The 26205-nt window shown below is 37.9% G+C and overlaps 1 protein-coding gene across 1 annotated transcript; it reads right to left on the bottom strand.

The window, feature by feature from the left end:
• Nucleotides 1–3912: 3912 nt before the first annotated feature.
• lingo1b (leucine rich repeat and Ig domain containing 1b) lies at nt 3913–25993 on the bottom strand. Its single transcript, XM_046839989.1, is given in 3 exon segments — nt 3913–5841; nt 5843–6702; nt 25559–25993. Coding segments are annotated over 3 exon segments (1863 nt in total). The 5' UTR covers nt 25571–25993; the 3' UTR covers nt 3913–4850.
• Nucleotides 25994–26205: the final 212 nt, after the last annotated feature.

A 26205-nucleotide genomic window follows, 5' to 3' on the forward strand; every position in this document is an offset into this window, starting at 1 on the left:
GCTCTGTCCTGCTCTTCATAAACCCCAGAATCATTCTTCATTTCGAAAACACCTGGTCATTATCGATACATTTGTGCAGATACAAATTTGTTAGACATCTGACCACCAAAACCTGACATCTGCAGCTGAATAAAAAAGCGTCTGAACTGCATCAGTAAAGACTGCTCACTTGAGCGCAGTGTTAATAATATCTTTCACACCACTGTAGCTGGAGGCAACAGGGAGGCTGGTCTTGAACAGCTAGCACATTCAGTTGAATCACCCAGGAAACCAATTTGTTTGAGAAAACTGAGATTTATAAGTTATATGCAAGATAAGTGCTGTTGATGAAAGCCATTTCCAGTGTTAGGACAAATTGTTCCTGCCTTTATTTATGGACTAAATCCAGCCATTAGCTTACATGTCCATGCCTTTTATTTTGAAGAGGCTTTGATTTGAAAAGACTTTCTGAAGGAAACAGAATCTAATTCGAGCACAGACAGAAGAAGCCGAGTGTCAGCAACGGTCCTGGATTTGAAGCTCTAAGCCATGTGAATACACAGAACCATACACTGCTGGACAAAATAAAAAGGCAAAATGTGAAGCTTTTAAGGATTTTTCTTTTTTCAACAAAACCTTTGGTCAGGAAACGAGCAAGAATTAAATGAATAGATAAAGTTGCTTAGTAAGAAATTGCTTTTTCCTTTGATTTCTTTAAATGCTTCGGCCTTCGGTCAAATTTTTGTCATGAATGGGTGAAATATTTTTACCAAAATAAATAATAAATACATTTTACATCATTTGTTCATTTACAAAAAATATAAAAAATATAATAAATTTTATATCAAACCTTTGAATCATTTACACCATTTAGCAGAAACCCATATCTACAGCGACTCGAATGTTAAGGGTCTTGCTCATGAATGGGGGATGGGATTTGAACTTACAACCTTCCTATAATAATAAGTTCACCATCTGCTTATTTCCTGGCCAATTTCCTGATTTATTAATAAGACCATTAAAAGCGTAAGTGGACCATCCCACAGAGTCTTAGCGGTGCCTCAGTATACTGAGTTATGAGAAGGAGCATCCTCAGGAGAAGGAAGGTCTGAGAAGTAGTGTGGCAGAGGGTGCCACCACTGAATAGACCATCCCACAGAGTCTCATCGGTACCTCAAGTATGCATCAAGGGATATCAACATCAAGTCCTACACAACAGATCTGATAAGACCATTAAAATACGTACGTAATATTTAAATTTTTTTTCCCTTGGGACTTTTTTCATTTCACTCTAAGGATTATACAGTACACCTTCAGAAGTAAAGATACTAATCTGTACATTTCCTTGTTGTTGGAATGGTTTGCTCACTGGTACATATCCTGTTTCCTATATCATGCATATTCTTTACCTAGAAAAGTGCACGCAGCTTACATTTAAAGCTTGGCAATAAAAAACATTCACGGTCCATTACTGTAGCTAAAATCTTTTTTTAAATGTCCCTTGAGGGCACAATTGGAGCAACAAGAAAAGCTATGGTTTAGTATTGTTTATTTCAAAACTGAGATGAAACTAAAGAGATTATAGGCCTTGCTCAGAAAAATTCTACAGATTTTTTTTATGAACCTGATGGACAGACATGTTTTGTGATTCTTCGTCTGATTAACATCAACTTTTTCTAATACTTGAAGGCGTGGCTTATCCTTCGTTCCTTCTCTGGTAGATTTCTCTAACAAAACTGGAAAGAAAGATGTAGCAAATACTCACTACCTGCTTAGCCAGTAGTACTGTGTCTGTTCTGCTTCAACGGATGAGACGATCATTAATTGCAGGAGTAGCACTGGCCTGTATTACTAATCAGGCAGTAAAACATACGTTCCATTCAGGAAGTTAGTTCATTTCAAAGGTCTCCTAATAGGCAGCTAATAACAAGATGGTGCTACTTCCTCAATTAACACTGGGTCATCCTAGAGAGCATCAACTCCATTAACGTTAGCTGCCTATTAAGAGGGCTTTTAAGTATTATCATTATAACCGGGCTTGGAGGTCAGATACATGTAAAGCAGTGTTTAACAGTTAACACGCTTTCTTACAGAATGCCTTTCGGTTACAAGATAAGCCTTTCAGGATGATGCTGTAAAAATACTCATGGACATTTAGCTAATAAAAATGTTCGCAAAAAACAGGGACAATATACCTAATAAACAGAGGTGTAAAGTAATGAATTACATTTATTTACGTTTAATTGAGTAGATTTTTGTGTACTTCTGTATTTCAAAATAGTTTTAAAAATCTGTAATTTAACTTTTACTCAAGTATGTTTTGTTTTAAGTAACTTTAAATACATTTTAAATCATATTTGTTATTGAGTAAAAAACTAAAGAAAAAAACCAACAATAATGCAAGAGGGGAAAAAACGCAACCTGGAAACTACTGATTTATTAATGGGTGAAGAACAAATGCTTAACTCACAATAAATAAAAATTGAGAAGGACAAGAAAGATGCCAGTGATGCAGACCCAGCAGAAAGCGAAATGCTGAATCTGCATTTGCAATTTCTCTCATTATGATAAATGACCTTATACCAGGAGATTTATTAGTTTAATTTAAATTTGTTATTGTACAATAATTTGCTAAGATGTTTTTTCAATTTAAAAAGTTTGAAATCTTATTGACCTTTTTGAACTACATTAGAAAAACCCCACCCCACCCCACCCCACCCCCGCTGTTAAAAAAAAAAGTTAATTTGTGTAAAAAAAAAATGTAAATTTTACTCTGAGTAAATTTTTAGACTAATAACTTTCCTTGTAGTTAAATAAAAGCTCATTAATATAACAGTACTTTAACTTACAATAAAATATTGTATTACCTCTGCTAATGAATGCAAATCTGTTCAAGCGTTGATCTAATTATTGGAATTCTTCCAAAACGTATTCTTTGCCCATATAGGGCAAAGAATACGCACAATGGGGGATGCTTATATTACTTTTGAGCAAACCCAATCAATAGCATCAAACATGAACGAGAACGTAGATCAGTTTCAGGATGTACAATGACGTCCTTCTATCTCTTCTATTACCCACATACCTTAAAAACTCACTTTTATGGAATATTATTGTCTGTTTCACCTTTCACACGGGTTCATCTTTAATTTGTGAGTAAATATTTGCAAAAATACAGTATTGTATCTTTGAAAATAATATCCAGTCCATGAGTAACTTCAATCTGCAATGTATGATGTCTTTCCTATTATATAATTTCATATATAGTGATTAATTTGGTTAGTTCATTTCATCATTTGGTGCAAAAGAAAAAAAACCCGGCCTATTTGGGACAAATGCCGAGACAATGACTACATTTAAAAAGAACAAAGCTTTTAGTTATGAGCAGGATTTAATGAGGATCCAACACATTTGAATGAATTCAAAGTATTAAGAATGTGTCGTATCCTAATCCTGAACAAATCACTTACTATAAGAATGTGCTGATACATTTGGGAGAGTTGGGACTCTTAAACAAAGATCCTGTCCATCCTTTTATTCAAGTTATACAAAGAACTGGACTATTCACAATGTATTTTAGTAATTCCTGCATTCAGTATGCATGTGCTGTATGCAATCACCTCACCTTTGTTTTCTATAAATGGTTTGTGCATGCAGTATAATCTCCCTGCTCTGAACAGGGTGTGACCTCTGAACTGAAAGCCGAGGTCGATTAGACATTTCCGTTTCACAGTTATTATCATTTATGACATGTTCATATCCAAAAGAACGTTTTTGCACAGAAAAGACCTTTTCAGTAAATGTCGAATGACAGTGCTAGTGAACCCGGATCGTACAAATTTGCACAATTTGCGAATAATATTTCTATTATCTCAAGCACCTTTAAATAGCTGACTCACAGCTGAACCGTGAAAGTAAAAATGGACACTGAAGTAGAAAAATGCTATTATTTTTAATGATTTAAAGTCTGGCATTGTTCAAAATGCAAGGGGTAGACGAGCGTATGTACCTTCAGAGAATTCTCTGCCTTTCAACCGTGAATTGTGTATTAATAAATGGAAAATCATTAACAGAAATTATGAATTTGAGAAAGAATTTTTTTAAATGGGCTGGTAAAAAAACTTGAAGATTCAGAGTGTCATTTGTGAATATATCAATGTGAACACCAAAAACAGCTTTAATGGCTTCACCACACATAAAAAAAAAAAAGTAATAAAACACCAAATGGCTTTAGGGTCAAAGCTACATTTGGCTTAGAAATACTAGGCTTATATCTGGCAACAAAATTATATTTATTCCATCCATTCAAAGGACGGTTTATTTCAGGATTAACACTTGACATTTATAATATGAGTGATTGTCAAGCATAATCATTCATTAACTGTAAATAAAAAAGAAACTGTATATGCCTTATAAAAACTTGGCAATAGACATTTACAGAAATGTAACCAGACACGTGTACAATATACAATGTGTCCTAACCATGTAAGTACATCACAAGAATTCCAGTATGCTTAACCCTTGATTATGATTTTGCAATCCTTTAATTACTATATTCCCATGTACATAGAAAGAGTTATGTACAAAAAAAGGCAGAGACAATAACGAGTATGGATTAAAACTGGCCCTCTGTTTTCTGGCTTTTAAATCAGGTGGACTCGTGTTCATGTGTTACCAAAATAATCATGTGTCCCTTGAAATTCGTTCTGACTTTAAAGAAATAATCCCAACAGGTCTGAGCTGTGTATTTGGAAAAGGCTTTTGTTTCTTCCATCAATTCCACAACGGAAACAAAGACAAATTTACTCTCGAGTCTCGAGATCAATCTCTTGCCAGAGATTTTTCGTTCACATGGACTGAAGATTTGACTTTTACATCATTTTCATTCTGATCTTATGGGTTTCCTCAGTAGGACTGGTCTGCCCTTCTACTCTACGTGGCACATACTCAATTTCGATGTTTGGCTTGGCATTACCTTTCCCCCGACTCCAAAGAAAAAGGAGAACAAGACAAAACAAAACCACTCCAAGGAAAGAAATAAATCCCATAGTCGTCGCAATGATAAGAGTCTTCATATCAAATGGAAATGGGACTGATCTACCAGTCTCATTGGCACCACTGTCATTGGGCTGGTTGGAGATAAAAGCAAAGGTTTTATTAGGCTGATGGGGCCAGTTGGGTGAATAACTATGGACATGTAAATGAGCAAGCTTGGTGTCATTACCCCCTGCATTGGTCGCAATACATGTATAAGTGCCGTTGTCCTGTATTTGGGCATATCGTACTTCCAAGGTGCCGTCCAGAGACACTGACAGACGTCCAATACTTTTGGTAGTGATGAATTGTTTCCGAGGAGACTGCCACATGATCACAGGGGTCGGGTCCCCATCCGCCTGGCATGCGAAATGAACTGTGGTCCCTTCATCCACAAATCTCTGGAGGGCTTTGTGGTCACGAATCTTAGATTTCTGGCAGGTGAAGTAATTTGCAGGGAGGATATCCGGGAAATCTTTAAACTCTTTTCCTTGCACAAACTCAGGTGTAGCACAAGATGGCTGCTGCTTGTTGAAATTGAGCCTCCAGCGCCGGCGGAAAACCCATAACAAGCGGCAGTCGCATGCCAAGGGGTTGTCATATAGCGCCAGGGTCTCAAGATTACCGACCGAGTGGAAGGCAGACTCTTCTAAAGTGCTCAAGCTATTGCTGGAAATGTTGAGAACCTTAAGGTAGTTCAGACCTCGGAAAGAGTAAGGCTCAATAGTGACCAATCGACCCCCGACTAAGTCAAATACCTGCAGCCTCATCAAGTTGTGCAGTTTGTTGCCCTCCACAACCTCTATGGGATTGAATGAAAAATTTAGAGCGCAGGTACACAAGGTGCTGGATGGCCACATAAGGGATGGCAGTGAGGTTGCAGTGTGTGACACTCAGTGTTGTAATGTTGAGTCCGTGGAGGGACTTATCTGTCAAGGCTTTGAGAAAGGGCCAATTTGCTATCTCTAACACTTTCAGTCGGTAGAGTCTCCTAAAGGAAAACTCCCTAATGAGGTTGACATTAAAATGCCACAACTTGAGTACCAACAGGTTATGCAGATGGCTAAAGGCCTCTGTGGGCACCAAGGTCATGTTGCACCTCTCCATGGTGAGCTGCTCTAAACTGGTGAGCCCATGAAAGGCTCGATGAGAGATGAAGACCAGCTCACTATCTCCCACTTCCAGTTCTTTTAGATTGTAAAGGTCCTGAAACATGAAATCCAGCAAGATAACTATTTTGTTCTCACTTATATCCAGTCTGGTGAGGTTGCTCAAACCAGTAAACACGCCCAGCTGAATGAGCTTCAGTTTGTTGTTGCGCAGTCCTAACGTCCGTAATCCAAAGAGATTACTGAATGCACCTGGCTCGATGACTGAGATGACGTTCTCATTAAGCTGCAGGTCCTCCAGGTGGGGATAGTTGATGAACTCCTCCGGGTTGATGGCTTTCAGGCGGTTTTTGCTCAGGTCCAACAGTCGTGTCTCAATAGGAATTCCCTCTGGAAGGGCTACCAGCTTCCTGCGGTGGCACAGAACAGAGCGCTCCTGGGCATTGCACTCACAGCGTGACGGGCATCCTGTTGTGGAACCTGACAGCACAGTGCCCAGCATTAGGATAAGAATGGGCTGCCAGCATGCCACCAGGTAGCTGTGCCCACTCACCATGCCAGCCACCATTCTGCTGGTTACCTGCTGAAACACAAGCCAGAGGTACTTGGTCAAACTCATTGCCAGTATAAACATATAGATGTTTTTCTAATGTCATACTTTAATATTAACAGGCAAAAAAAAAACCCCGCAGATAACATTACATTTTTCCAAATAGATGCAGCTGAATGTTCATGCTCATACTCGACTCTCCTCGCACAGACTTGCTGCATAAACACAGTGAAAGCCTTCTAATTAATGATAGCACAGTTATCAAGAACAAAGAAGTAATGAATATGAAAATTATTAGCTTTCTGCTATTCTGGTTGTTTATGTTGTTAAGAGAATGACAGCATGTGGCCGTGTTTTTTTTTTTTTTTTTTGATCAATACAAGTCAAGCAGAAAAAAATTGTAATACAGTGTAATGATAATACATTATAATCCTAATATTTTAGGAGAATAAATTGCAGCGAACAAAGCTACAGCCTCCAGAAATCACAATAGAACACTGATAACTAGTTTTCAAAGATAAAATATTCTTTAGTGCAACATTGGAGGGGGGCGAACCCCCTGAAGATGACAGTACAGTACGGAGAAATATTGCGAGTCAGGAGTTATTAAATCCTGTGCGACTTAAACTCGGGAGGGGTGTTTTAACTGCAAAAGCCTTCAAGCTCTACTTCCCAAAATTGATCACACAATCCTCTTCTTACTCCTTACAGCTCTGTGGTTTAATAAAGATGGCGCTTCAGTGCCGCCGAAAGGGATTTTTAATATTTAAATCTGTACAGACGCATACCAACAACATGCTACATAGTTAAGCTAATGCTATTTGCGTAATGCTAAACATTTCGACATTATTCGATCGGAATCTCCAGGCTAAATGATGAAGCTGTATTTTAGCCTTGCTGTATTTATAGACATGGTCTATAGTATTGACAATGTCTTTCCTCGGCTGTCTAAAAGCCCTGCTTTGTTACTGATAAAGCCTAAATTTGCAGCTCCATAAAAAAACTATTTATGAAGTAGTGATCTAACATTAAATACACGTAAATGTTGCTGCTGTCCTTCAGCTGCTCTCATTACCTGATCATTGATCCGTTTTTTTTCTTTTTTTTGCTAAAAGAACCAAGTAAATATGCATCAATAAAAGTAATAAAACAAGCTCAAAATGTAGCAAACCTTTTAATTATTATTATTATTGTTGGATCATGCATATGGAATTCATCCGATACACATATATTGACCTGACATGTCGCCTGAAAGCTGATGAAACATGACCAGACCATTACTGAAATAATCAATACTGGGGCAGTGTGATATATTTCCATGCTGGAGGTGATTATTTTAACTTATTAAAGCATGACATGTCCTATTTATTTTAGCTTTTATTTATTTATTTATTTTTTTATTTTAGTTTATCTTCATATTATTCATTTCATATTATCCATTCATCTGTCATTATTTATATCTATCATATATCATACCCTTACCAACGTGAACATATGTAAATAGTTTACACTGCTACCAATGCACTTCTGCTTAGATGCTATCTGTATTTCTTTGCCTTTTACTGTAACTTGTGCAATGACCATAAAGTTGATTCTAATCAAATATGCTAGATTCTGAAAAATAAATTCAGGATTAAGCCTTGGACTACGGTTCCTATCAGTCGTTGCATCCTCACATGCAATGCCACATGATCTCTGCACCTGAATCACCATTTTTGTAATTAGCACAAGTATATAAGCATCACATCACCCAGTAATTTCTTCGTCTCATTCTTGTCTTTCATGCTTGGTGTTATCTGATCTTCAATGGCATTCACTCTCCTATTTATTCGACATAAATGATAATAAATAAAAAAGCTACAGAAAAAACAGCATGTACTCATAAACCTTTAATATGCTCTTAATTATATTTAGAGCTCATGTTACAGAAACATCAATACTGGCTAATCAGATTTATGAATTATAACAGTGCTGTGGTAGAAATATTTTACTTTTAATCAATAGACTGAATGGTTTTTATATCACTGATACCAGCCCCATGTACATGGTTTAGGTTGCATTTCAGCAATAATGCATAAAAAAACTACTTGATTAGTCATTCATGCAAGTTTTTTTTTTGCAGAAAGATCTGGTTATATTAATGTTTACACTCAGTTTATGAAATATTAACACCTTAATTATAATATGTCTACATTTTATAGGGATTCTATACTAATAACTTTTATACTGGAAGACATTTACTTAGCTTGTCTTTCTTCCCAGTGAGCTTCTTATAAATTTCAATCACTCCCTCTTTGGTTGGGGTTTGGGAATTAGAGAGGTTGAGAGATTGATGAACTATAAAGATGGATTTGGATTGTAATTAATAAAAACTGTTTGCTATAATGACTGAAATTGCCATGAACATGTTTTGCATTCAAACATTCATTAGTGAAGACTTGATAACCTAAACAATGATGGAACTATGATGAATGGATATTTAGTGTCACCCAATTGAGAATGGGTTCCCTTTTGAGTCTGGTTCCTCACAGTGTTTTCTCTTCAAACCATCTCAGGGAGTTTTTCCTTGCCGCTGTCAAAACTGGTTCACTTATTAGGGATAAACTTAATTCGGTAAAGCTCCTTTGGGAAAATGTTTATTGTTGAAAGCATTGTACAAATAAAATTAAATTGAACTGAATGGATTGTGAGAACTCTAGGCTTTTCCACAATCACTCATTTAAATGCCCATATCATATATATATAAAAACCATTATATTCTATACATAAACTGACAGATTGATGACTGTTTAATGAATTTCCATGCAGCAGCAAGAGTCCTTACTAGATCTAGAAAATATGAGCACATCACCCCTTGTTTTAATCAGTCTACACTGGCTCCCAATTAAATCTCGCATTGATTAAAAAAAACTACTGACGTATAAAGCACTTAAATTCGTGCCACAGTATCTAAGTGAACTTCTGTATCAATATAATCCACAATGCCTACTTAGATCAAAAAATGCAGGCTATTTGTTGGTACCTCAAATAATGAAGACTACAGCAGGGGGGCAGATCTTTCTGTTATAAACCCCACAGGTAAGGAACAGCCTGAGCTTGAGACTCAGACACAGTGTTCAAGTCGAGGCTGAAAACATGTTTTTAGTCCTTTATCAGTAGCTTTGGAGCAGATCTGGAGGGATCATGGATATCGAGTGTTTGGTGAACTGGGATATTTGTATGCTGTCGTCCCCTCAGTCTCACACATTCACTCGGGTTTTTTGACGGTGGTGTGGTGGCGTCTCTTATCCCAGAGATCCCTAATGTCTGTGTTACCTTCTGGCTCTCCCTTTTTAGTTATGCTGCTATAGCGAGTCTTGCCGGAGTCCCCAAATGCACAGTATCCTTTACTTTCATACAGCAATAAGGACACATAATAATCTGTGTGCTTCTCTCCCAGTCACCACTCTTCTCTCTCTCTCTCTCTCTCTCTCTCTCTCTCTCTCTCTCTCTCTCTCTCTCTCTCTCTCTCTCTCTCTCTCTCTCTCTCTCTCTCTCTCTCTCTCTCTCTCAGTTGAGTTAAACATGCCCCTGAGGTTCCAGTGACCACTGTTTCTGCCCCTCTCCTCTCCTCGGATCTGCCCTCTTCATCCTGGCCTGCCTCTGGATTCTCTTCGATTGGAGGCCACACTGTGCAGCTGGGGATGTTTCTCATCAACGCCCTGGGGTTCCATGAAATTACAGAGTAAGAACAGGAACTCTAAGGATTTGAATTTGGACTGTAGTTAATGTCAACAGTCTGCTACACTGACTCAGGACTACAGTTTGCATCTGATCCCCATCACTGCACACCTCAACATCGTTTATCTCTAATAAATGGTGATTCGGTGCCACACAGATGAGGACGGGTTCCCTTTTGAGTCTGGTTCCTCTCAAGGTTCCTTCCTTATGCCATCTCAGGGAGATTTTCCTTGCCATATTCGCCACCGGCTCGCACATCAGGGACAAACTCACACTTATACACATCTGTGTAAAGCTGCTTTAGACAATGTTCATTGTTAAAAGCACTATACAAATAAAAATGAATTGAATTGATCATTTGTGAACACTCAATAAACGCCAGTCTGAAGATCCAGTCTCATGTCCACTGCCTCTGTCACAGAATTTTTTCACACAGCTTAAATGTACATTGATTAATTATTGATTAATGAATAATACCAACAATTGATCTTACGAAAATAACTAACCAACTTATACACAAACCCATTCCTACAATCCCCCAATCTTCTATAACAAACCAGCTGTAAAGTCATGAAGAGTTTGTCTGGACTGGTCTGTGTGTGGGCAAATGTCTCAGTAAAAGTTAACCTCAAATTAAAACCGAGCCTGTACCCACACACTGCGATAAGCAATATGGCAAATTACTGAGCTATTCATCAGCATTGGAGAAATCTGATTTAAGCTTTTGGGTTCAAATACACACTGAAAAAACTTGAAGCAAAGCAAAATACCAACAAAAAACAAAAAAACCCAGACATTTAAATCCATAGAAACTTATGCCAAAGCTTCTTTTTATTTAATTGGTATTTAGCTTTAAAATAATTTAATTATAACGTTTGTACTTTTTAAAATGGCGGAAATGAAAACATGCATAAATACCACTTATTATACTTATTATATAATGTCTCTGAGAAATGTTATGTGTTATGGTTTCATCAAAACCTGATAGAAGCCTGAAAGAGCTGCATGCTATTAATCAGCAGAGCTGAACGATTTAGCTGAACGAAGAAAAAGCTTTAAAAAAAAGGGGCCTCCATGCAGCCATCTGTTTATTGCAGCTTTGCTGCAGAACCGCTGAAAATGGCTCCATCCGCAAATGTTTCCAGGTGTGTTGGAGCGCAATGGGAAGTGCTCGAGCGGCAGTGTGAAATCGAGTGAGTAGCTCAGAAAGCATCTACTGTTCATTAGTGCTCCTTAGTTAGGTTCAAAAAACGGCGTTAGAAACCCACGGACCCTGACAGTCATATATCTGCTGAGTGTGATCGGCATGCATCCCGCCACCCTGTGGGGACCTGCTTGGTCGGCGTGTATGAATTGCAGCATCGATTAAATGACTAAAATAGCAGCCACAGCGGAGGTACGGTTGGGGGGGTTTGAGTTGTGAAATGGTGGGAGTGGAGGGGGTTGTGAAGGTCATGAAGTAAGCGAACCCACCATAAACATGGTGTTTTAATCATGCTGTATTTACTGCTGATCTCATCCTCCTCAGAACATCCTGTCCCCCAAACACCACAAACGAGGCAAGGATGTTTTTGATTAACCTGTTGTAATGATTGATAATGCGATGTATAACTCATGTCCGTCTCTTTCTAACTTTAATTGCAGACGCATATCTGCAAAGGTTGAAAAACGGGATATCAGACGATTGTTGTCAATTACACTGAGTAATTTCTCTATGCAATAATTAGATGTGACCACGGAATTCAAAAATCTACATTTCTGCTATAGTTTTTGCTGAAAATAAGCCCTGAAATGTGTCCCTGATTTCCCTCTGATTGAAAGCTAATAGTAAAAGTTGTAATCTAGTGTAGATTTATTCATTGTTAGAGACTCAAAGCACTTTTGTACGTCGCTCTGGACAGGGGCGTCTGCTAAATGCCGCAAATGTAAATGTAAAAGTAATGCATGTAATGCTTGGCTCCTAATTTGGAAGCTGCTAAGAGGCAAAATACATCCTAGTACAATAGCATCGTAATTATCCTGTCTTACTCGCACAGACATACTTACTAAATGGACTTACTAAAGGGAACAGTATATAGAAATATAACCTGTCTAACCAATATACATTGTCATAAAAAGAAAAAAGACAGTCAAAATGAAAGGCAAAGAAAAGGCATTAACAATGGTTTTGCTTCAGTGGTCAGCTGATGACAATAGAAAAGTCCATTACTCAACCCAATGGATTTATTATCCAATTAAAAGATTAAATCATTGCTCAGGAACACTCGCACTCCGTTCAGATACAAATCAAAGCGTAATCTGGTCATCATGAATTATGCATGAAGATTAGTAAACACAGCTTTACTCTGTTTAGGGTTAAACCCCCACCACACACACACACACCCAGAAAGCTCTCAATATGGAGGACTCAATAATTCTCCAGTATCATACAGTTATCAATTTTGGAAATTACTTTTTATTTCACAAAGCAATTTCAAAGAAAGGATCCCTTTGTAGGAAAATGTACCGCTTAAGCTCAAATGGCCGTCTTAGTCCATTTATCCTTCTTTATTTGAGAAAATTAAATATATATTACCGTATCTATAACTAAAGGAGGTTGTAGCTCATTGGTATTCTTGTAAATGATTGTAGAGCCAGGGGGTAAAAAAACGTTCATTTAATACATCACAATTTAGGATTCATATGTTGACAATGGGACAAACACATTTTTTTGTGTTTTTCAATAGAAAAAGCATTGAGCTAAATAATAGAAAAGTATAAAATAATCATTTTTAATAATAGTTTTATAACATAAAAATTGTGAACATTATTAGTATTATTGTTATTATTACATAATTATAATAATTAATATAATATAATTTATATTCATTTATTAATGAACAGCAGGTCATCATTTGAACTGAATTTAAATGTTGTTTTAAACATCTGCAAAATGTATTTGTGTTGTTTTGTATGTTATAGTAGCTATAAACTATAGTTCACTCACCAGACAGAAAGCACACTGTTTTACATTTACAGCATTTGACAGATCCTGGAGGTGATCATTTTTACTTATTAAAGAATGACACGTCTTTTATTTTGGGGTCCGATGTAAAGATGAGGAACCTCTACAAAAATGTATATATTTAGTTTTCACCTCAGTGAATGTGGCAAATGCTTCATATAATTTATTGCATTCTTACAACTCTATTCTAACAACTAAATGGTTAATGCTCAGGGGCTCAGCAGCTTTGTGGTGCTGGGATTTGAGTCCAATTCCTTAACCATTGAGCTTCAACCTCCCTGTTTTAGAACCATTCTCTGTCAGGAAGCAATCAGGAAGCGTATGGATTCATACGGCTGCTGTGGAGGGTTAAATTCGGAAACAGGAGGCTTTGGACTGTGATTAGTGTGGAGGGTTTGCCACAAATACTTCAGGCTACAAAGGCATGAATATTAATTTTTTTTATTCAGGTGTCCATTATTGAACAGTTTATAACCTCAAAAATGATGGAACTACAGTGGAACCCGGTTATCTCGCCCTCGGTTACCTCGACAACCCTATTAAGTTCGACGTTTTTGAAGTAGAACCACCAAATTCTCGCTTTTTCTAAGCATTTTTTATCGGTTATGTCGACTTTTTTTATGTCGCTGAACCCTAATATCTCGAGCACAAGGGGGGAAAAATTTGCCATTTAACGTCGGTTATCTCGGTGCAGCCGCAGAAGAACTTGCGGAAGTGGCGGAAAAATCAAGTCTTACAGCTGCTACAGGTGTTGTATTGTATACTGGTGAATCTCTGCTGTTAGTTAGTGCTAGTGTTCGTAGTGTTAGTAGGGCGCGCGAGCGGTGCGGCTTTGGGAAGAAAAGCGCAGCCGTTGAGAGAGTGCCGGTGGGAAGGCACGTACCGGGAAACGCATGAGCGATAACAACGGCGGCCGTGAACCAACATATACCAACAATAACGGACAGTGAGAGTGTGGAAGTTTAAATAGGAGCTGGTGATGATGCTAAACGAGCACCATATGTGCGCGATTGAAGCCGGAGCTTCAGAGAAAGCGGCCGAAAGCACCTGCCACGCCGAAGGGGCGTGGCAGGTGAAATCCGGACAGATAAACATGTACTGTATGTATTTTTATAGCATGCCTTCATCTAACAAATCGCGGCAACGCTGTTGTGTAAAAACCCTTCAAAACACGTGCATGCACATTCTCATTTATTAACGCACATCATGTACATAAAGAAATTTCAAGCACGTTAATATATTGCCGCCATTTTGATTTTCGTTTATCTCTATCATCGGTTACCTCGATGCTTTTTGGCGACCCCCTAGGACATCGACATAACCGGATTCCACTGTAGTTTTTTTTTTTTTTGCCACTGTCACCACTAGCTCGCTTATTAGGGATACATTTATAGGGCTTTATTTATGGTGGTAAAATATTTATTTCCATTTAATTAAATTCTGTAAAGCTGCTTTTGGACAATGTGCATTGTTAAAAGTGCTATACGAATTTTTAGAATTGAATTGAATTGAATTCCTACTGACTGTTACAAGTTCCTTGTGTGTCCACTCTGAAAAAAATAAAGATTATTAAGTGATTCATTGTCAAGGTGTTTGGTTCTATGAAGAACCTCTTACATCAGTGAAACCGGTCCATTGCAGAAAAAGGTGTTTGTAGTAGAAAAAGGTTCTCTATACACTGAAAAAAATCATAAATAATCTTAATAAAAAAAGCAATTCACTTTGCTTTGACCTGAACTTGTTGAACAGAATTAATTGTTTAATTAATAATGAATGTCTAAATATTTTATATTTTAATGTAATGTCTAAATATTTCTTTTTTGCAAAACTTGTAGAAACTTTGAATTTACGTTAATTTGATCATTTATTTGCAATTCTTAATTATATTTTGATTTAAACTGTAAAGTTTGAACTGGAATATTGCTATTGGAAAAAAAAAAGGTTCCTTGTTGTAATAGAAAAGATTTTTTATGGATCTAAAAAAAAAGTGGTTCTTCTAAGAAACTTTTACTATCAGCTTCTTCTGGAAGCAAAATGGCTCTTCTATTGCATTGATGTGGGAATCGCCTTTTGGTTCCCCGTGGTATCTTTATTTTTAAGAGATGGTATATGGTGTACACAAATTTGAGTTACATATTGGGATTCATGAGTCACCACTTGTATTTTCCAAAACAGGCAGGATAAACCTTCTCATTCTGTCAGAAATCAGTGTTAAAACCCAAATACCTATTACAAATATTTCACAGGTTTTCATCAAAATTTATCTTCCTCACACATGGTATTGTCCAGATATTTCAAGCAGAAGCAGGATTGTAAGCTAGTTATTAGATTTGAAAAAAAAAAAAAACTTCAAATACTTAAAGCACATTTAAGAGCCTCAACAATGAGAACAAGCACAATCTGAGAGGCTTCAGTATGTGAAACATACAATCAAAAGAAACAAAGCAACAAATAATTATACAAGGAAACAAGAACCACAACCTGGAACAAGAATAACAGCAACTGTAAAAGACAATAAGCGAATTAAGAGAAACACCGAATTCAGAAGTTTTAGTGACACTTAACAGGAAACAGGTGTGGGTGATAAGTGTAGCATATAATTTGGAAGGGTGAGGTGCAGTGACTGATTGGAAATGCAGTCGGGGGCCATAATAATGTTTTGTGATTAAAAGTGAAACTGGAAGAATTTTATGATTGAGATAAAAATGGCCAGCTCCTGAAACAGAACCCTGAAGCATGGTCAATTTCCTGGAACACATCATGGCCTCCAAGGACTGCAACAACCCAGTGACCTCAATCACTGTCACGTTCCCATTCGCATGATTTCACACACACCTGGACTCACCACTATATAAGCACATGCAAAAAAGTTCATTGCGATGTTTTAGTGTGGGGATGTATCAAGCTGTGTGTCCGTGTGTATTTTTCTATTATTCTTTGCTTTAGAGATTCTGTCTGTGAATCGGTTGGCCCTCTGCCTGCTATTGACGATGATTATGCAAAGTTTTGCTTTTATTATTTGCCTGCTGTCTGCCATCATTAATCATATTTCAAAAAGTGTTACATGCAGCTGCAGTCATGTCTGCCTCCTGGCACATCAATAAATGTTAAACAAACCCCTCTAATGTTAAATAAGACCCTCTAATCAAATTCATAGTATTAACGAATATATGGTAAATAACGTTTTGAAAAATAATTGGTTGTTATAATTAGATTTTGAGGTAAATGTGCCAAACAAGAACCTGTATAAACAATTACTATGCATTAAAATAAAATAAAATGTAGCAGCTCAGTGGTTAAGGATGTGGGTTAATGAACAGAAGGTCGGGGGAATCTAAAATTGCCGAACTGCCACTCTTTGGACCCTTGAGCAAGACCCTTAACCTTCAGTGATCCAGGGGTGCCGAAAAATGGCTGAACCTGCACTCTGAGCCCAGCTCATTGCTGGGATATGTGAGGAAATAATTTTCCTGTGGAATCAATAAAGTATTTAAAAAAAATCACTATTTACACTATATAAATAAAAGTGAGTGGACACATGTCTATAAGATTGGTATGTGCTTGTTGAACACCCCGTTCCACATTTATTCCCCATTTCCTGTTACTTCCACACTTCTGGGAAGATGTTCAAATAGATTTTGGGATTTGTGGGAGATAAGGTACTGATGTAAGGTAAGGAGGCCTGGGGTGCAGTCAGTCTTCCAATTCATCCCAATGTGTTCAATAGGGTTCAGATCAGGGCTCTATAGCAGGAGATATTCCACTCCAAATCATGTATATAATATATTCATTGAGCGGATTTGGGGCACAGGGGCATTATTATGATGGAACGGGTTTGAGTCTCCCAGTTCTAGTGAGGGAAAATTGTGTACCTTAGAAGAACTGGCTGAAAAAGCCAATTGTCCCAGTACATTTGTCCATAGTGTTTTGTCATTGAAAATAATTCCATCTACCAATCAGAATTGAGAAATCAATAATAAAAGAGCATAGTGTTAATATAATAGTGCACCCATCTGCTAGGTCTTGGTGCACAAACTAAGTAATGAATCCCATCAAATGCTAGGTTTTTGAAGGACAAGCATTAAATTGTACAATAAACCAATTTACTATGGTTTGACACAAAAAATCTGCGAGCTGGGGCTGTTTAAATCGTGGCAGCTCTGTTACTGAGGCATCAAACATTCATGCAGAGCTCGAAAGGCAACCCGAGCCTTTCATGTGCAATGATAAAAAAAACTATATTTAGATTAAACATGGTACAGTGACCTTAAGAGCGTGAACATTCTGAAGCGAAAGATATGTTATCACGTTTTTTTTTTTACAGCAACATTATAATTGTTTGAAATAAGTGTTTTCTTTTCTGTGGCTGCGAAGCATTATGACAAAGCTGATCGTCACCTTTGTTTCCGTTCGGGTGCGAATCGGTAAGAAGTCAGAAATAGTATTTTCTTTTCGATTGTATTTCCGTTCGCAATATGAGGCCATGACCGCTCGGGTTTGCACTGTAGCTACAGGCAAGGAAAGGGCCATGAGTGGCCATCACAGGTTTATTTTAACACAGAATCCCTCTGAGAGGAAGCCTCTACTGTTCTGTATTCTTGAATGGAGTGCCCTATATTTCCGAAAACGTGACACCGTGTCTGTAGCTCGAGGAACAAAGAAAAAAAAAAGAGGTGTCTGGAGATATATAATAATTAATGCCCTTACGCTCATTCGGATGCACACAACTGCCATAAACATGCGTGTCGAAAGCCATATGACCTGTCAAGGTCAATCAAAACTGACCGACCACATTGACAGGGGCTCATCACCGTGATGTCATTGTGTAAGACTTTGCAAGCTCACACTTCAATTATCTGTTGATTGCAAGAGAGACACACAGAGAGGCAAAGAAAGATTTTTTTTTCCCTCTCAAGGTGTCCGTCTGCTCCTTTTTTTTTCCTTCTGGTTAATGGAGATTTTTTTTTTCGCTTCTTTGCAACACTCGAAAGTCAGGAAGGTTATAAGTATGCTTCTTTAGAGACATGTCCTCTTCCTCTTCATCAGTCAAATCCATGGCCATCAGTCAACCCAGACGAAGAAATCAATTCCATCTCCGATACAGCGGAACCGCTTTATTTATCTATTTAAGGCCGAGAGCTTCTACATCCTACCAGTGGAAATGAGTAATGTGTTCAGCTCACAACGCTATTTACGTACGATCTTTTAACTCGAAACAAACAAGCAACACGGCCTTCGAGTTTATACAGGTGATACGCGTTTGTGGAGGAAAGATGTAATCTGAAACGGGTACCAAAAAAAAGCACGTCTCTAACTTACGATTCTTTCCTGAGAAAAAAGGAGAAAAATATCATAGTGGTTCATTTCTTTAGTCTTCTCAGTTACGCTGCTGGTTTTATGACCTTGTCTATGAGGCCCTACTCAACCAAGAAAGACAAACAAGAAATGAAGAAATGTGACCCATGTGCATATTCCAGTAAGGCTGGTAGAGGATATGACAACTCCAAATGACATAAAAAACAATATGATGCTCACATCCAACTACTGTATAAGTAATTCGAGTCAGTGTGAAGCAACACGTTATTATAGTCATTATATAAACGATGCAGTATTAGCTGTCACTATTGTAAGGCAGATTCATTATACTGTATGGAAATACAATACACACTTACTATCTACCTAATCAGGAAGTCCTGTACCCTTGTACAGTATGTTCATGCAATTATTCAATCAGCCAATCAGCACCGTGATGCTTAGGATTATGTGGGTACAAGTCAGAAGCTTCAGTTAATGTTCACAGTGACTTTCACCATGTCGAGAATGCTGAGGCAAGGCAGGCTGTTAAGTGCTTTAGAAGCTCCGATTTCTCCTGGGATGTCCACACACAACTCTCTGAAGAGATAGCACAGTGTGTCAACAACAAAAAACATCCACAAAGTGGCAATTCTTTTAAAAAAATAGCCAGGAGGAAATGGTCAGACTGGTTTTCAATGTCAGGAAGGCATTGTAACTCAAACAAGCACTCTTTACAGCCGTGGTGCGCTGAAAGGCATCTCAGAACGAACACGATTCGCTGACGGTATTAGAATAATGTCAAGTAATATAATTTAAGCATGAGACAATTGATTCCTTTAATAAACTTAACATACAGCTACTAATATAATCTATTTCTTTAGGAAAAAAACAATTATCTAAAGATTGTAATTGAATGTATGCTTATTTGTGTGGATCTATTTTCAGTTCTGGGTCACGTGGCGTAGTAAACAAACCAATCAGAACCTTTTTTGTTGGCTTGTCAGACACAGAATCAGGTTTATTGGCCAAGTGTGTTGATACACACAAGGAGTTTTGTTCCAGCTTTATTAAATTTATTGATAGAGACTGTTAATGCTCTATTAAGAGTCCTCGTGTTCTGTTAATGCTGAAGTTTATGGTTCAAACTAATGAACATTTTACACATTCTGCAAGAAAGGAAAGCCAGGTGGGAATGGTCAGACTGGTTTGGACTGTCAGGAAGGCTATGGTAATGCAAACGAGAACAGGGTTCAGTGGAGCTTTAGAATAATGAACCATGTAAGCATGGACCTTGTTTTTTTTTTCCATCAAAACATCAAAACTAACCACGTTAAATAATATTAAATAATGTTAATCAAATGACCCTTTAGTAAAGCAATGCCAAAAAAAAATGTCTATAATATAACTAAACTAAATTCCAGCGGTTGGCAGTAACGGAGTAAATGTAATTCGTTACTTTACTTAAGCAGCTTTTTTCATGTATCTGTTCTTTATTGAAGTATTTTCGTTTGGGAAGACCTTTACTTTAACTTCAAGGTTAAACTTTCAAAAGTCATATATCTTACTACATTTTGGGACATCAGTCGTTCCTTTTTATCTATGAGTGGATAGAAATTGTATTATTTCTATTAATTATATAATTTTATTAATAGTGTAGCGAGTGAATTTTTAAGTCATAGAGGATCTATTGCAGCTTTAAAAAAATACACATATATATATATATATATATATATATATATATATATATATATATATATATATAAACATAATGTATAAAAAATGGTAGCTTAGTGGTTAGGGTGGTTCATTGCCAAGCTGCTATTCTTGGGGCCCTTTAGCAAGGCCCTTAACTCTCTCTACTAAAGGTGCTGTATCATGGCTCACCCTGTGCTCCGATCCAAGTTTTCTTAACATTGCTGGGATATGCGAAGAAAGAATTTCACTGCGCTGTAAAGTGCTCAAGGAAAATACCTTATGTAGCTGTTATTTTCAGCCATGGATCAGGTGTTAGTTAGCTTACTGACAGTGCTCATGTTTTGTTAATGATTTTGTGTATGATTTGAACTCATGAACAGTGATAAGATATGAACAAATGCAGTAAATAAAGTTAAACATGTTAATCTAATTAGCCATAATGGAAACTATTGCTAGAAAATATACAATTTTATTTTAATTTTAAAAAATTATATTTGATTTTAAAAAGACGGTTATGGGCACATCATTTAAATGCATTTATATCTGCTCACAGTTCCTGTAGCAATTTGTTAAAAAACATAAATAATAAGAAAATGAAGCTTTTAAATGACACCGAGAACACCTACTCAACTTAAAATGTAGAATTATTGCAGATTTCACCAGGAAAAAAGTTTCAATACAGTTCACCTTAAGTACAAACCAATAAGTTTACAAAAATAAGCCTTTTTTTAGCCCAATTATCTAGGAAGTCAGGCTTTGGTTTAGATCAAACCACACACTCTTGGGACTGAAATAATGATTAATTGCTGTTTGTGAAGATATGACTCAGCATCCTGTAGCACTTTATAATGCTTTGAGTCTCACTAAAATCTAGTGTATGCGAAGACTATGGAGGATATAGAATAGAATGGTGGAGTAATGGGATCTAATGGCTCCTCCTGGCCTAAAGGGAAGTATATCTCTTTTTTTCCTTCCATTAACCTCATTCATAGCATCTCGCTCTGTCTCTATCAGCACTGAACACATTGCAGGGAACTAATAAAGAAGAGCGCAGACTCGTCAGATTTACACACCCACGACTCCTAAATATTTACACGACCCACTTAACGGATTATAAATGGCCACTTATCAGCGAATGATGACGGAGTTATTCAGATTTTTGTAACCTCGTGTGGCCCTTATTAAGGTTTAAAATTTTTTTTTTACAGACATTTAGTTAGCAGAGCTAGAAAGGCAAATCGATTTCCTTGATGAATTTACTTTTAATAAAGATATCGTGCAGCCCTTTTGGCTTATAGCGTTCATTCTTTCAAGCCTACCAGGTGGTGAATATCCAAAGCCGTGGTTAGGAAAAACAAAAAAAATGGAATATCTTTAGACTTTTTAAAACTCTACAGGGGGTCGATGGCAAAGTCGTTATGTTAATCGGAAAGATTTACGTGGTAAGAGACATTTCAAATTGAAGTGATAAACCTTGCTCTTGTTTAGAATGGCAAGTCTGGAGACCACCATCCATTACGACATAAGCAGATGTCTTTATCGGTATTTACAACAGCAGTTCATCATGCAGGATCAGGCCAGATCAATAATCGCCTGCCCTAAGCATTCATTTTCCTCCAACCACTCACACCACCAATTTTGTATGGGAAATCCGCTTGTGTTCCGTGAATACAGATGCAGCGAGATGTTTTCTTCTGCTAGCGTGTTTTCCATTTGACTTCCAATTTCATCATCCGTTTGATCTTGTTTCTTGACTACTGTAATGTTTTGATAAAAGCCTGAAGTTTGGAGTGCAAGAAATGGCAAAGTTCAATAGGGTGTTGAAATTATTCTGACAGCAACATTGTACAAGTTATAGGAACAGAAAATGTTTTTATATCAGCCACAAGACAAACAGACTAGCATATATATATATAGATAGATAGATAGATAGATAGATAGATAGATAGATAGATAGATAGATAGATAGATAGATAGATAGATAGATAGATAGATAGATAGATAGATAGATAGATAGATAGATAGAGACATATGTGTGTCATATGTCATATGTGTGTGTGTGTGTGTGTGTGCACATATATATATACACACATATACACAAACACACAAACACACACACACACACACACACACACACACACACACACACACACACACACACATATTTGTTGTAGAACTTCTACAGGTCATGGGTTGGCTATCAAGCAAAAGTAATATGTTTAATGCCAACATTAATTAACAGAAGAAGCTTCTGCCTACAGCCCTACATGTGATGTAGAAATTTGTTGCACTACATTCGCTTGTGAATGCTTATTTGTTTTTCAGGCCTTAAACTTCAGATATGCAGGAATTTGTCAGCGATAACACAGAATGCATGAAATGCGCTCCGAGCTCACACATGGCCTTAGGTTTGATAATGAGGTACATCCATTACAAGTTGGAATCATCAAACACACTGAGTGGTTAGAAGACATTATTGCACTTCTCAGGCCACGGAGCGAACGAGTTTGCACCTGCTTCTTGCGGATTGTCGAATATCCTGTCATGCCAAATCTAATTGGAAGGCATTCGAACACAAATCTGTCTGCTCTGCAGCACAAAAATGGTTAATAAAGATCCTATAAAATGTTCCTCTTTCCTCATTAACGCTCTTGAAATTCACTTGAAATTCACCGCTAGCAGCAGGCCTAGGCCGGTAATTACTCCAGCCCCTTTCCCTCCTTTACACACACAGGCCTCTTTGTTTTGGTTTTAATTGAAAAAAAAAAAAAAAAAAGCAGAGGAGAAATGGAAAGAGAATATAGGACAAACATAATCCCGAAAGCAATCTAACTCTTGCTACGCTTTTTGGAGTTCTTTATCGAGAGTTCCATTAGAAAGGAGCTTATCTCCCAAAATTAGCCCCAAGATAATCACTTTCAGGCTTCCTGAATTATACCAGCATTGTTCCTCTGGCCAGCTTTCCATCTCAAGCTAATAATTTTATTACATTGATGCGATACGATCAATGATCTCTTCCTCTCATTTTACACAAAGGACCAAACACACATTAACAGCGGCACCGGCAATATGATCAGGTCCTTCATCCAATACAGGCCACTCAGACATATTTGCTGGGTCTTGAAAATACAGATGTCATTTCTGATCCACATATGGAATACGGATTTATGATCAAACTCGTATAGCCAGACGGGGAGAATGAAATAGAAATGAGGACACGAGGGCCCTGCCCATTTTCCAAACTGTCTGGTTTTTTTTTTTTGGTTGTTTTTTCCCCATAAAGCTGTTTTGATTAAATATTAATAGGAGAGAGTCTGGTGAAGTGTAGTGACTCCATGACCTTCTGAAAACAAGTGTGGGAGGCTGGACTGAGCGTGTTGTGTCTCAAAATGCCACTCGTCCATCTCTCTCTACCTCCATCTCTCTCTATCGCTTTTGCCGTCCTTTTTAACAGTCTCTCATTGTGCGTGACAATGAAATCAAACACAGCCTGCCGGTTTCTGTCCCACATCAGCGTCGTTTAAGCACCAAGCACTTCTAAACATAGCAGTGAGAGATGGCGGTGGAATGATGAGAAGACAGATAGAGAAACCATGGGAGAGCACAAGATGAGAGGAAGGAGGAAGGAGGGGGATGATTGGTGATTGGTGAGGATCTGAATTATAATCACTCAGGAATGTCGCTCGTTCACAAAAAAAAAACAATCCTAATCAGTGAATATCTGCGAAGGAGAAGAGCACGCAGGAGTCATGTGACTTATCTCACTTATCGTCTTGGCTCGCTTATCAAGTCTGCAGAATTATCATAATACCATTGGCACCATGTGGGATGACAGTGTGCCCAGTCGAGGGGTTTCTTTGAGAATAATCTTCCAGCTTTTTAATTTATTGCCAGATTTTTTTTTTTTTGTCCAAATTGTTTCTCAATTCATCGTACCGGATTCTCGGTCCAGTGAAAAATCACTTCAGTTTGTCCCCTCGAATTTCTATATGAACGTGGCAGGCACACATTCTTGCACCACAGTTGCTTCATCCCTGGTGGGTTTTTTTTTCAATACATGCTTACATACATATTTGCATATATTACGTGGTGCTGCATGTCAATCTGCTTAGAGAAAAGGCAGGAAGACGTTTGGCTCTATGCTCGATGCTTGGGAACGAGTGCCACCCAAACACTGCTTTACACAGTATGTCGCTTTATCAAGTGTCACCACATTCGGGCTGAGAAGTTAAACCTTTTATTATGCAAAAAAACATCTGAAAAACTCATCCTTGTCACCTCGTTTCTATTTTTAAAAATAAGGTTGCTTTTGTTCTATATTAAAAGAAGAAAAACGTCCAGGTAGTACCATTTGTAATAGACACACAGCTGATGACAAGGAAGAGCCTTGAATCTTTAATGCGCCAAATATTCATCTGTTAATTCGTTTTTGGCGGGCTGCCAAGATTAAGCCCTAAAGTGCATTACTGGTAGACTCTAAAACACTACCTCATCAACTGAGAAACTGTATTCGCTCTGAGGTTACAGAAAGGAAAAGAAAAGACAGGATAAAGAAAAAAAGGATGAATCTAATCCTATAGGTAACGGTGAAGCGACTGTACTGCAATTAAGAGTGGGCAATGACAAGGGGGTGTTTGCAGATTTCCCAGCACACACTGAATACTCATCATATTTCATGCAGAAATAATAAGAGCAACACTACTATAATAATCAGGCACGCGCTTTATTTTGTTAGGAATGAACAAAAAAAACTCAAAGCAGAAAAACAGAAAATTAAGGTGGAAACATTTTTTTTATTCATGGAACAAAATGTCTGTTTCTGTTTCCATTTAAATATCATGATCTCTTCTCTAATCCATATTAATCTCAAATCCAATATACAGTAACGAATTCAGCAGCATCATTCAGCACCTTCCTGTCTGGAATATGCACCTAACACACACACACACACACACACACACACACACACACACACACACACACACACACACACACACACACACACACACACACACACACACACACACACACACACACACACACACAGAGATACATAGATATATTTATTCTGAACATTTCAGGCACTCTGATTCTTGTCTTTATTGCAAAGCCATCCTGAATCTTGTAACTGAACCTGTACACACAGTAGTGTACAAAAAAAAGCCCCCTTACCAGAAATGTCATGCAGAGAAGTAGTCTAATTCTGGCAGGTCCATTCTGCTGGGGCGCTGTTTAGATCCAAACTGGGCCGGAGAGCCAGCGAGGCACTGAAGAGGCCTTTGAAGAGGAAAAAACAATCCCTGAAGGTGAGCTGAGCTTCGGTTGAACGTTCAGAAGGTGGAACTGGAGCAGCTGCGGTCCTCCGAATACACGTGATCCTGCCCCAGGTACAGGCAGCCATGTAAACAGGAGTAGACCGGCTCCCTCTGCCTCGAATACATGCTGTATCTAGCGGAGCGAGAGCACGAGTGAGGGGAAAAAAGGAATATGGAGAGGGAGGGGTAACTGCTGTGCAAGGTGGAGGGAGGAGCCGTGGTGCATCGAGATCGAGGCAGAGATGGAGGGAGAGGAAAGAGGAAAGAGTCAGGGGGGGTGTGTGTGTTCATGGAGCGATGGGGAGCTTGCTGAAGATTGCAAAGCCGAGAGAATGAAGAGACCGAGAGGAAGACGGAGAAAGAGAGAGAGAGCGAGAGAGAAGGAGAGGGGGGAGTCTGCACAATGCTCAAATCAGGGCCAATGTTACTAATGAAATTCAGTTCTGAATTCGTTTGTCTGAGTGACTGCAGTAGATGATGGAGAGACCGAAGGAGTAGGCGATG

Source organism: Silurus meridionalis, chromosome 26, assembly GCF_014805685.1.
Source record: "Silurus meridionalis isolate SWU-2019-XX chromosome 26, ASM1480568v1, whole genome shotgun sequence".
Lineage (NCBI taxonomy): Eukaryota > Metazoa > Chordata > Actinopteri > Siluriformes > Siluridae > Silurus > Silurus meridionalis.